Source organism: Trachinotus anak, unplaced genomic scaffold (genome assembly GCF_046630095.1).
Source record: "Trachinotus anak isolate AG129_WGS33_773 ecotype Australia unplaced genomic scaffold, CSIRO_AGI_Tana_v1 ptg000024l, whole genome shotgun sequence".
In the NCBI taxonomy this organism is placed as follows: Eukaryota; Metazoa; Chordata; class Actinopteri; order Carangiformes; family Carangidae; genus Trachinotus; species Trachinotus anak.
The window spans coordinates 3,718,240-3,732,349 of NW_027273875.1; the positions used below are offsets into that span (position 1 = coordinate 3,718,240).

The following is a 14,110-nucleotide window of genomic DNA, read 5'->3' on the forward strand; positions in this document are numbered from 1 at the left end:
CAAAGAACAAGCTGCCATCAGAACTATGTCTTCATGGTGAAAAAGAGAAAAAAAATATGTTTGAATTGCACCTCGGGGCTCAGCGGTAGAAATCACAGGTGGGTTGTGAAAGAGTTCCGCATAAATATAACCATTTAGTGGCTCCAAAAAAGTAGCATTAAATATAATTTTAAAAAGTAATATATGTTTTGAAATGATGTGTGTATAATCTGTGTTTTAACATCACTCTGCTCCGTGTTTGTGAAGTTTCCAAATAGGAAAAAATCCTATGCAGTTAAGCTCTGCTGAAGCTGCAGCGTTCATTCAGTGCTGCTGCGTTTACCCGAGAATCCTACACAAACGTCACCGTATTTTTTAAAGATGTTTTATTTTAGAGATGTTATCGATTGAAATTTTAACACCTTGGATGCTTAGCGCTCAACTTTTAATGCTGGCGATGTTGCTCGTGATCGTATAAGAAATTGATAGTGGTTGCTGTTGCCTGGAAGGTTGTCTGGGGCAGTGCGTAGTTTGGACAGAAAATGTAGATGTTTTAATGAAACGCTGAATGCTTTAAGATGGAGAGTAGCATGTTATTAAAAAAATCTCATGAATATTTACTGTAAGAACACCTGTCCTTTGTACAAATCAGGGCTTGATTATACTCTGTCAGTTTCTTGGCTGAAATGAGACAGTTTGTCTTCTAGAGGCTTGAATCTACTACCTCACTTTCTTCTGTCTTCTCTTTTGTATTGTGTTTTTTTTTTTTTCTTTTTTCACAGACCACCTTGAAAACCAAACTTAGTTTTCCAGGCTGTGAGAAAAGATGGAAAATGAGAGAAAAAAAAATGGAGGAGAAATAGAAGATTGGGTATAAAAGGCTTCTCCTGGAAGAACATCAGGAAAAGATGCTCGCCAGTTGAATTTGCACTTCACTTTCTTTTCTCTCTCTCTACTATCCCTTCTTCTTTCAGCTACTGTTCTTTTCTTCCTCTCTGTCTCAGCCAAATGTGTCCTCTCCTTGTCTTTTCATCCTATTTCATTCTGTTTGTCTGTGAAATATGTGTCTTTACCTTTTCTCCCTCTCTCTCCTCCCTCTCTCTCCTCCTCTCTGTTCAGCTTAGTGAGAGGAGGAATAAGTAGCAGAGAGGTGGCCATTTTTCAGAGGCCTGTGGTCATATGATAAAGAAAAACACGGAGAAACATTGCTGCTGCAGTGGAAAACAAACATGGAGAAGATGGTAACAAGCAGTGTGGTGTGTGTAACAGAATCATATACTGTATTTCCACAGGAGCCCTTCGTTTGCTTCTGTACATCTCTGCACTTTATAGTCTTCTTCATGTCGTTTTCCACTGCAGCAGCAATGTTTCTCTCTGTTTTTCTTTATCACATGACCACAGGCTTCTGAAAAAGTGCCGCCTCTCTCCTATTTTTTTTTTTTTTTTAAGCAAAAATGCCCCAAAATTGCTGCTGTTTTGTAGTCGTCTGTGATGGTAAACTGTATATCGTTTATCTTTTTAAACAAAACAAGACAATTGGATTTGGATTTTTCACTCTTTTCTGACTTTGTATAGAGAAAATGATTAATTGATGAATTGAACAGTAATGTTATGGATTCACTGAGAACAGAGTATTGTTAGGAATGAGATGGTGCAGGGTAATCGCTGAGGAGAGATGTGCACGTGGAAGCTCAGTGTGATATGAAGTTAGTGTACTAATTGATGAGGCACCAGATTCCTGTTTTGGTGCCTGTTAGAGAAAGTGTGTTTGAGTGTCTGTGTGTGTTTGTGCTTGATGAAATCACTGAGTCACTGTACTAATGCACTGAACACACACACACACACACACACACACACACACACACACACACACACACACACACACACGCTCTCTTCTCCTTTCTGTCTGTCATTCTCTCATCAACCCCTTTCTCTCCCTTGCCGTCTTTTTCTCACTCTTAATCACCCACTCAACACTCACACACACACACACACACACACACACACACGTACACACACACACACACACACTTCTTCCTGAGTCCTGTGGACCTTCCAAGCAGCCAATCATTAGAGCCCATCCCTGCGCTCTGATGTGGCTGCTAAAATTAGCCTCCTCTCTCTGTGAGTCGACATCTGCCATGACGCACTGTGGAGAGCCAGGTAGCCATGATGCCCAGAGGAGGGAGAGAAGAATCTCTCCTCTCTTCTCCTCTTCTCTCCTCTCCTCTCCTCTCCTCTTCTCTTCTCTTCTCTTCTCTTCTCTTCTCTTCTCTTCTCTTCTCTTCTCTTCTCTTCTCTCCTCTCTTCTCTTCTCTTCTCCTCTCCCCTCCCCTCTTCTCTCCTCTCTTTTCTTCTCTTCTTCTCCTCTTCACTCCTCTCCTCTCCTCTCTTCTCTTCTCTTCTCTTCTCTTCTCTTCTCTTCTCTACTCTTCTCTCCTCTTATCTTCTCTCCTCTTCTCTTCTCTTCTCTTCTCTTCTCTTCTCTTCTCTTCTCTTCTCTCCTCTCTTCTCTTCTTCTCCTCTCCTCTCCTCTCCTCTCCTCTCCTCTCTTCATCTCTCTCCCCTTCCCTTTTCCTTCCCCTCCCGTTTCTTTCTCTCTTATCTGCTTTCTTTCAGTTCTGCTTTTCCACTCTGTATGATTGCTTTTGTCCCCCTTTCTCCGATTCATACCTCTTTACCTCAGAGTTTCTTCTCTTCTTCTTCAGCAGCTGTGCGTAGACACCAACCTTTGTTGTTGTTCCTTTGTGCCAACCCATTTGAGATGCAGGTATGAGGTCTGACTAGTGTACACTGCTGTTAGTTCTCCATCTGTTTTACTTTTTAACTTTACATGGACTATTATGAACCTCATATTGCCTGTGGGTGTATGTATTCCTTCACAGTTCAGTCTGTAGAGTAGTGGCTTCATCTTCTCCTTTAAATGTCTGAAATCGTAGTACCTTCAATTCCTTACTATGTTGTATGCATTTGAAATATGATACAACTTAATTAATAGGATTTATTTGCTTATTTATTTCTATTATTCATTAACTGTTTGTTTATACCAGCGATTCCCAAACTTTTTAAAGCCATTGCACCCCTCCATTTATTTGCTGCAGATAAATATTCAACTTAAAATAATCAATAAAATTAAGCACCCTGTTCGTTGACAGTATTTATTTTTCTCTGTTCAAAAGTAAAATGAGTTCACATTTTAGGTTCTCAATGAGAAAAAAACACACATGACATCACGCATCAACTTTGGTTTGTATTTACATTATTGTTTAGGTGCTTGAATTATTCAATATCTTTGCTGTCTACAGAAGATGCTACATATGAAGATGTTTATTGTCTTTACCTGGTGTCACTCGCGTATCTGACAGTTTTTCCCTGCAGATGAGGCGTTCTGGTGTGGGACAGCTAGTTTTCTTTTTTCAGGAAAAGCCACGACCGAAGTGCATTTCACCTAAATTCAGGTGTTTTGGTCAACTCAGGTTCAGTCGGCTCAGACTGGGCTGAGGGCCGACAGAAATCAGTTTTTCTTTAAACTCTATAGACATCTTGTTTCCACCTGTGCTATTTGTGACAGCTGCCCTCATGGAAAACTGACACACTGAAAAGTGTGATGCATTACTATGACAACCAGCATCTATGAGCTGTCATGTTGTTAGCTGCAACAACATATGCATACATATATTTAGAAGGATTTGTCTTTAAGGGAACGACTGATTTATAGTTTCAGAGCTTTCATGAGAAACGGTCGATCAGGATGAGCTGTTTGCCTCTTGTTTTGTTCCTGTATCACACCACAGGTGCTATTTAGAGTCTTTAAGTTGACTTTGTGAAAAGGCAGAAGCTTCACTTTCACTCTGTCCACTCATTCTGTACACATGAACCTATTCTGTTAACATGGTGGCCTTATTATAAAAAACCTGTTGACATTGTCGGAGGTCAGCCAACTGCAGCAGTGTGTTGTTTGGTAATTAAAGAGTACTTGGACATTTTATTTTCTTCAAGTTAAATGAATAAAAATAAATTGAAATACTTAAATTTTTAAATAAATTTTAAAATAAATTCTCAGAAGTCAGAAGCAAACCAAAATTTGACATTACACCTTTTCTTAGTATAAAAAATTCCTTTCCTTCCCATTCCTCATTCACAAGTTTATAACTATTCTATATGCATAAATATATGCATATAGTATAGTGAGTTATGTATGACATTTTGTCACTTAACATTACTATTTTATGATACACTACAATTATGTTGCTTGATTTTGTGGATAGTTGCTATGATTTTGTATAATTCTGATTGTTTTTCTTTTGGGTAACAGTCATTCTTGGCTCAGTAGCAGTTCCACATTATACATTCAGTCCGTTTAGCTGGACTCATGCTGCCCTCGTGGGTCTTTTGCACCTCGTTGGGTGCTGATAACTATCACACCACTGTTGCACTAATAATCACAGTGAAGAAGGCCCTGCCAGAGTTTAGCAGTCTAATAATAACAGCGGGATGAGAAGTGAAAGGGAGAGCATCCTCCTTCATCAGTGCTCCCATCCTTTTCAGAACAACAAGGCTGAATGTTTTTCAAGATAAACAGCGAGTCAGATGATAGTGTGTGATGTCAGCTGGCCTTCAAATGCACCTAAAGCACTTTGTCACTGTTTTCAAGGAAAATGGCTCAGCAACGCCGTAATAACAAGGTCTTTTGTGTGGGTGAGAGACTGGGTGTGCACCTGTGTGAGCTTGTGCAAGTATATACGCATGTCATGTGTTTGCACTGTAGGATTCTTTATTTTTTCTGTTAAATGCATTTGTGTGCGGCCATGTAAAGATCCATGTGTACGTCTGTGTTTATGTGCGTGTTTCTTCCTCTGTGTGGGCGGTTTTAGGCGTGTCATTCCTGTATGTCATTGTGTATTTTGTGCCTCTGTTTATTCAAATGTGTGTGTCTGCTTTGGCATCGGTGCGAATATGTCTTTGTGTATCTCTATCTGCCTGAGTGTACGTGTGGTTCCCGGTTTGAAATGTCAGCTTTCAGCAGTTGTCCTCAGTGGTTTCTGTTCCGTTCGGCTCAGGGAGAAGCAGACAGTGCTAATCTATCATCGCTCCGCAGATGGTCAGAGATACGAGTCAGTCCACAAACTAAGACAGACAGGATACAAACGGCATACAAACAAACAAGCTCCATTAGAGCTGGCAGAGGATTATACTTTCACCCTGTCCTTTAAAGGTTGCTGGTTCAAATCCCCCCAGTTCTGGTTGGAAAACTCTGGTTGATTTTTGTAATATGTATCTATATATAGTGGCAGTTTGTTTTTCTTTTGTGGCTCATTTTGCTGTGTAAAAATATGATTACTGTATAATGTAGTAGTAGTTGTTGACATTTCAGAAATGTCAGAAGTAGTTGAAATAGTAGCAGAGGTGTTTGTAGCATATAGTATTTGTGGCTGGATGAGAAGTGGTGCTATTGGCAGAAATAACATTCACAACACTGTTGGTAGTAGAAGCTCTGCTAGTATCAGAAAAAGTAGTAGAAATAGTGTAAGTACTTTGGTGGGTAGAGTTAGTTGTGAAGTGGACCAAGGAAGTAATTTTCCCAGTTAAGGCGAAATATTTATCTATGATATATATATCTATGATAAATCTGTATTTTTTAGGCCCACATGCAAAAAACAGTTGAGCAAGAATAATCAAGAAACCTGGACCACTTACAAGAGTGTTGTCATTATGCATTGAAAAAAGAAATGCAGCTATAACACACAGTCATGTATGGACTGTAAATAGCAGAAGCTTCAGCTACACAGACATACACTTTAACTATCACTCTGAGCACAGACAGTCTGCTCACGAATTCATCTGCACTGTTCATGGAGTATTAGCAGTTATCCTACTAGCTGTATAGTCGTTTATTCTCTTAGAGGTGGTTGTGATAGTGATGGTGGTAGTGATAGAGCCATGATCAGTTATCAGACAGGACTTCTTAAACACACTGCTTCTCTTTAGTATGCCTGTGTTTTTGAGTGTGATTATTAATGCCCATCAGGCTGTCAGCCCTCCTGCCCTCCTGCCAGTGTGCACACTCACACACACACACACACACACACACACACGCACGCACGCACACAACACTGTACACACTCCACAGCCCCTGTTCATGTCATCGGTCCAGATCTAGATTGGACTTAATGAGAGCCCTGCATGCGTACAGCCCATAACTCAACACAGCATACTGATCTACTGACTGACTGGCCAGAGGAAAGTGTGTGTCTGTGTTTGTGTGTGTGTGAGTGAATTTTCCTGCTCTCACATTAATGCTGAACTAGAGTTTCTGTGGGACCTTGTCTGAGCAGCTGAATCTCATCTATTCAGTTTCAGTGAGAGGTCATTGATCACTCGGCGCTGCGTGATTGGATGGCTTGTGATGCAAACCAAACTGATGACGGAACGAAAAAAAAAAATTGAAATTGAGTTATTGAAATGCAAATGAGCGCAACATTTATAGCATGACAACCTGTCACATTTGGGGAAATGAGGCAGCTCAGGATCTCTCTAGACAGAAACTCAATAATCTGATTGTTGCTGAATCATGATTTGGAGGGAAAGTTATTATCTGAACTGTAGGATTCCCAAACTGAATGATCCAGCTTTTCAGACGTTCAGAGGCTGTACAGAAGAGAGCAGCAGATGTTGGCGGTGTCTCTGGTGTGTAGATAAGAGTAAATTAAGCTATTGCCTTTCAGCTAACCTCGCTGCGGCATTTTTAGGAAATAATTAGGTGTTTTCACCGTGTTACAGCAGAAAAATAAAAGGATATGCGTAAACAGACTTGATGAGAAACCGGCTGAAATGGCCAGAAGCGGCTGAATACAATGAATGATGGTGATGACATATGAATTAATTGCATGCTAAAGGGGATTTTCTGTCTGTCTGTTGGAAATTTACTGTATCATTCCCTCTTTTGTAGGAGTTGGGCATCCACTCAAGATGTTCATTTGCAAATTATGATTCATCAGATTTGGAAAGCTGAGTGGAAATGGCAAAATTTAATCAGATGTCCTCAGAACAAAGTTATTAAGTTTGATCAATGTGGAAAATCTTATCCAGCAATAAATAAATCATGTGATAAATGGAGAAAGAAATGCACTTTTTGAGTAATTGCAGAAAGAGTTTCCATGGCTGCTCCAAGCTCATTGCACAACAGCCTCTGTCCACCAAAATCTGATAGACAGTCTGACCAGATCTGACATTTGTATTTTCACTCTCGGACATAACTCTTCATTAGTTGTTCTGTTATAATACAGCCAAGCATTTTTGTTTTGTTTTTTGCATGAAATACAGCCGACAGTAACTGACTCTGTAGAGGATAAACAAGTTACTCAAATCTAATCAGCTCTTAAAGGACTCTGTTTTTCCATTTTTCTGCTGGATGTGTTTTCTGACTTCCTGAAAGCCCAGGGAAATGCACCTCATTTGTGTTTTATATTCTGCGTAAAAATTTGCTCGACAGTTTGGAAACGGCGAACACTCGCCTGCCCCTCTACCTGTCCGACATCTGAGTCCTGTCATCGTTTTTTTTTTTTTTTTTTTTTTTTAATAATGCTCCTTTTCCATCTGTCTGCCAGCCATCCATCACAAAAAGAGTGTCGGTCACCCAAAGAGCAAAAAAAGAGGAAGAGGGTGGTGGATGAGAGGAAGAGCAGGGTGGAGATGAGTTGGAGGGAGGGAGAGAGAGAGGCAGGGAGAGAGCAAAGGCAGAACATAAAACTGCAGGAGCTTGTAATAGTGTTTCCTAGACATTAATTAGCCGCAGTCATTCCTGTACAAACACACAGCAATAAAACTGATATACTCTCCTCTCCTTTTTCCTCTCCTCCTTTTCCATCCCTTCCTCTCTCCTCTCATTTTTTTCCCTTTTACCCCCCCCCCTTTTACTTCACTTCTTCCCTCCCCACTGCTGAGGCGTGTGACGAAGAAGTGAGAGAACATGGGTTGAGGAGGAGAAAGAGACTGAAAAAGGGAAAAAAGAGAGAAAGATTAAAGAGGAGTGGATCACCCTCAGTCTCTGTCTCTCCTCCTCTCCTATTGCTGAAGGGGAAGGCAAGATTCATCATGGCCTTGGCTCACTGTCTAAAGCGCGCGCACACCCACACACACACACACACATACACACGCACACACACACACACACACACTCACTCACTCATGCACACACACTTTTTTAAACACTCAGACACACGCAGTAAAACATGCAGTTGCATACCCGCGCGCGCACACACACACACACACACACACACACACACACACACACACACACACACACACACACACACACACACACACACAGAGAGGGGCACACACACGGGCGAAACTTGAACACGCACATAGACATTTACGCCACATTGTTCATAAACATACACACACACTTGCAGCTATATATGCGCAAACACACGCACACACACACACACACATGTCCTCTTGCTCCATTGCGTTATTTATTTGTGCTGGCTGGCAGACGGTGCAGGCAGCCGACCAGCACAGGCAAGGATGCTGCTTTTTACATATGGCCTTTTCATATACTAGTGACACACACGCACACACACACTCACATCCTAATCTGTCCTTGTCTTTCCTCTCTCTTTCCACTTAAATTGATAACACTCCCTTTTTTACTCTTTCTCATCTCACTGTTCTCTGACATCACTATCGTTCCTCCTCTCCTCTCCTCTCCTCTCCTCTCCTCTCCTCCTCCTGCTGGTCCAGGGATTGAACCAGTAACCTCAATGCTCAGGAGTGCCTTTATTCTTGACCGACATGCTTTCAGGTTGCAAAGACACTTTTTATTGCTGCTCATTAACTATAAAACACTGCAATTTGTCACATGTGCTTATCTATCTGCAAAGATTTAGTCAGTTTCAGGAAAGCTGGGGTGATGATTACTGTAAAAGCAGCATCCATTGTGATATGGAAAATCTTATGGAAACTCATTTGAGAAACGTTCTTTCCGTCTGTGTTTCTCTTACTCTTGTTTTTTTTTTATAGATTATTATTAATCTCTCTGTTGCCTCCTTCCTTGAACATCTTATTTAATCCCACTCACTCACTTCCTGCACCTGGTCTGCAGTTGCGTTGCTGTTGGTGAGAAATGCCTGATGAAGGTCGCTTGACTGAAATATAGTGATTTCATACATTTACCTTAAGTGGTGACAGTGTGCCGGTGTTGATTCTTTTTTTTTTTTTTTTTTTTTGTTTTTGTTTTGCATTTTTGCTTTTCATCTCTGCACCTGTCGGATTGCAGGTGTGCAGAGTCTACAGCTTTAGCATTTTCTCTCATTACTGTGTTTTTCCTCTCACAACTCTCCTGTTAACACTTTTTTTTTGTTTAGTGTCTCTTGGGTCAAAACAAACAAGGTAAGAAAGAAAATCCACATTAGGGGACAGAGGGGGAGAAGGAGGAGGGATGGAGAGAGGGAAGATGGAGAGGTTAATGGAGAGAAGGAGGGGAAGCGGGGGAGTAGGACGGAGGAGAAGAGCTAATAAAGCAGGGATAAGCAGGCTTAGAAAATAATGATAAAATATAGAGTGAAGTCATATGGTTGATTTGGCACCTGTGTGTGTGTGTGTGTGTGTGTGTGTGTGTGTGTGCGTGCGTGCGTGCGTGCGTGCGTGCGTGCGTGCGTGCGTGCGTGCGTGCGTGCGTGCGTGCGTGCGTGGGTGTGTTGCTTGTTTTCCTATGTGAGTTTGTGTGTTCACGTGTGTGTGTGTGTGTTCTTGGCTGATGTCCTTGGCTATATGACTGATAATATCTTTGCTTCAAGTCTCTGTTAGAACATGTCAGAACAGACAGTGTGTGTGTGTGTGTGTGCGCGCGCGCGTGCGTGCGTGTGTGTGTGCGTCGTGGGTGTGTGTTTGTGTTCATATTATGTATGAGAATGATTGTGTCTGCATGAATACACCCACTCCCTCAGGTCACACACACCCCATGTTTTGTTTTTATAGAGTCCTCCTGCATATTGTACACACGCTTCTAATGAGTCAGTAGGTGGTTCTCATTTGGCTACAATGTCTCCTTATTTCACTCTGTCACATCTCTTCCTTATGTCTCTTCCTCGCATCTTACATGGGGGGGGCTAAAGAAAAGATGTGAGGAATGGAGGAACCTCGTTTGTAATGAAGTGAGACGTCCTCCCCGCCAGCATCAGCATCATCCACAGCAACGTTAGTCACTGATGTTGGTGTCACAGTGGATCACCTGTCAGTCTCAATGAGATGCAGGCTCAATGTTGTTCCTTTGGACTTTGTATTTATACCTGTAGTGTGATGCACTGTGTAAATAATAAAAAGTTACTACTCCCAGCGCCAGCACTTTATTATGACATAACAGAGCATGAAATATTAGTCTCTGCATGTTGTGTCTTAAAAAGGACGTAACCACTGATCAAAGTTAAGACCATGACCATGATCTTGATTCATGCCTCAATGTGATTTCAGAATAGCACAGTAGGCCTATGCTTGTAGTGTGAAAACACACACAGAGTCTGTTATCGAAGTCTGCGTGGAATTCAATTGAAAGGCGATGATGACAGTAAAAAGCACCTGTTACTTTGCAAACAAAAGTCAGGAAATGGATCACCCATTGTGAAAACAGTCTTCCTTTTTCTGACCTACTTCATCCCTTCCTTCCTCTTCACCTTAGGTCCGCCTTCCACACTTATGACCACCCAAAAACAGATGGGAGTATACACTGTTTTTCACCATTTAACTAAACTTTCTTTTACCTTGCTGTCTGTGCAGGTGTTTCGTACCGACTTCATCACGGCCATGAAGCTGCCGGACTCAGCCCAGCTGGGCTCAGACGACTTCTACGTGCTCTCAGACCCTTGGAGACAAGAGTGGGAGAAAGGAGTACAGGTCCCTGCCAACCTGGAGGCCATACCAGAGCCTGTGGTCAGGTAGGACACAACAAACACATGGAGCACGTACACACAAACAGCCATTGACTTTTGCAAGAGTTTAATACCAAGTAAATGACCACAGGTGACTCTCCTTTTGATTTCATAGAAGTCGTTGAAAGGCAGAGGCAACCCACATTGTCCTTTCTGTGGCAGTATAATAGGACAGGAGGAACTGTTATCTGTTTAACAGTGATTCAGGACCGGTTCAGCCTGTGGCTGTAGCACACATAGACATTATGTCACCACCATAAACACACAGACACTGGCAGAGTTCCCATCACAAAGAAAGAAGATCTGTGAGTTATGAGATTTGGACATTTGTTTTCCATGACTAATAGTTGCTTTGGAAAACTGCCTAATTCTCAGTGGACTTTTGGAAAAGGTCTGAAATTGTAGACTCTGGTACAAAGTTGAAACAGCCTTGAAAATGAAATTGACTAAAGTAATTTCGATAAAAGTGAGAAGTGTGCTGATGAGAACCCAAAAGTCTTAACTGAGATTGTCCAACAAACCAAGTCTTTTCTTTTTCTTTAAGTTAAACAGCTGTCATACATTCATGAACATTTTGGAACAGTTAGGGAGAAACACTGAGTTGTAATAAAACGTGTGCAAATCCTTTTACATAATTAAACTGCATGTAATTACACTTATAAGCATTATATAGTTGTTCATGTAATACATGCACACACACACCTACACACAGAAATCTATGGAGACACTCAGAATTCTACTCTCTCTCTCTCACACACACACACACACACACACACACACACACACACACACACACACACACACACACACGTTGGGAAGCAGGTTTGGATGCACATGCAGGCAATGAAACATGCACACATGCACAGACACAGAATCAAGCTGGTTGGCAGATGTGTGCAGGCATGCACTTCGACCCACTTATATTCACTCTCATACTGTAGATTAGTCTGCTCTCTCTCTCTCTCTTTCTCTCTCTCTCTGTCTGTCTGTCTCTTTCTCTCTCTCACCCCAGTAGGTTGTGGCTCTCTAGTACTACTGCAGCTGCTTCACATACCCATGTGGTTTGTTTGGCGTTCTAGGAACTAATGAAAATGCTCAGACTGCCTGGTAATGCCTGTTAGACAGACATGTCATACTGGGAGGCCACACACACAAACACAAACACACACATACACACACACATATGCATGCATGCTCTTTGATAGACAGACAAATTATCCAGTCATGTGAGAGTCTGTCAAATGTTTTTTTTTTTTGTTTTTTTTTTTTACCTGTCGCAAGAAAACCAGAAGCAGAGAAATCTCACTCCCACAGACACAGACTCTCTTTACTTTACATTTGTCACAGGGTAAATAGAATAAGTTTCCACCTCTTTCATTTGTAAAAGTTTTCGTGTGTGTTCCTCTTGTTTTTACTGTTGACCAGAGTTGAAGTGTTTGATGTTATTGGAGGCATTTTGTGCCATTTGTCTTTGCCTTTTTAGTTTACAGGACTGGAGTGGAAAAGAGTCACAATTCTAATAAAAATATTTATTATATTCACTCAGTCTGTCCATTTTAAATAAAATAAAAAACATTACTTAATTAATGCTCCAGCTTCAAAACTGCAGCAAAAAGGACTTGGTTGGTGATTGTGTTGTAAAAACTCTAGGTAGATCCAATGACATACAGTAAGCGCTTCAAACAAACTGCATGCAAACCTTAGATCAAATAATCAAGTGTCGCCAAATGAAATGTCATACCTTATGAGGGAACCAGAGTACCTGAAACAGCCGCTGACTTGCAAGTGAATAAGCTTGCATAAACAATTTCTCTTGAGAGAAGAAATTGAGTCTCCAAAATAGAAAAACAAGAAATGAAAAATCGTGTTCCTCTGAGTCTTAATGAGGGCAGAAGACAAAGGTAATAAATAATAGAAATGAAAATGCAAAAGAGAAATCTGGATCATTTATATGATTCTGTGATTGAAAGGATAAATGTGTCACCCTTACTGTTTACATTGTCTAATAGGATCATATCTCAGTAGACACACGTATGAATCAAGTACACACACACACACACACACACACACACACAAACAGTGCAGAGCTGAGAGACTGAGCGGAGAGATGAATGAGCAGATTGGGAGAGGAAGAGAAATGGCAAAGATGGCCAAGGATAGATGGATGAACGGGGGCTTATCTATTATCTTATATGTGACAGAGTGATGAAGTGATATACAGTGATGTTGAAATGGAGTGAAAATGGATGGATGAGATAAAGGAGAAGACAGTAAATGTAAGTGTGAGAGAGCTGATGGTCTCTGTCAGAGTCTCTGGCAGCAGCGCGTTCATCTTTTTTCTCCTCCGTTATCTTGATGCCCCTCTTTCTTTCCCTGCCTCTTTCTTTTCCACTTCTCACGCTGTTCTTTGATACATTTGGGCTGAAATCACCAGCGATGCTTGAGACTTCCTTGGTTTTGCCCGTACAAGCCTCTGTGGTTGGGCAGAATCAGTGGTAGGAAACCTTATTCCCACACAGGAAGTGACGTCTTTTCACAGTAAAAATAGGTCTGCAAGAAAGAAATGAGTGCTTAACAGGGAAGAAAAATGCATATTAAAACTCTCTGCTTTCAGTTTAAAATAAACACAAGTCAGTGCTACTAAGATTTAGCTGCTTAGCCTGAAAACATTTTCTTGCATGATATACTGATATACCCATCTGGTCTGGCTCTAATTTCATAGCGGCGTTGTGTAATACAGGGAACTCTAAAACAACAAACAAAACTTAATTTAAATTAAAAAATTAAACCATCAACAAGTCAAAAAAGAGATGTGGTGACATTAATAAAACCTGCTGGAGGTCATACACACATACACATAGGAACAAATGTAAAAATGATATCACGCAATCAGTCCACTGCCATCAACTCAAGCCATTCAATCCGGCAACAGTCCACAAAGTCCTCCTGTTAGAGCACAGGGAAAGAACAGGGTCCCATATTTTGTAGAACTGAAAAAAGCTTAAGGCATCAGTGGGCTAAAATTCCTGAGTAGATTTGATCCGCTGGGTTGTAACAGGATGTCTGGTGCAAAATGTATGTGTTGTCTCGCAGAGAACAAGAAGGGGTGGGAGAATCCCCAGTATACAGACAAGTGGGGCAGGACCAAGAGATGAAATTGATTAAACTCCCAGTGCAGTGTCGTAAAAGCTGAATGCTGTGCA

At 41.2% G+C, this 14,110-nt stretch overlaps 1 protein-coding gene across 2 annotated transcripts in view; it reads left to right on the plus strand.

Moving 5' to 3' along the window:
• Positions 1-14,110, plus strand: part of jade2 (jade family PHD finger 2) — a 185,294-nt gene that overhangs the window by 42,163 nt on the left and 129,021 nt on the right. For both annotated transcript variants that reach the window (XM_071461493.1, XM_071461492.1), the window contains exon 4: positions 10,756-10,913. In XM_071461493.1, coding sequence (XP_071317594.1) covers positions 10,756-10,913 — 158 coding nt within the window. The remainder of the gene's footprint in view (positions 1-10,755; positions 10,914-14,110) is intronic.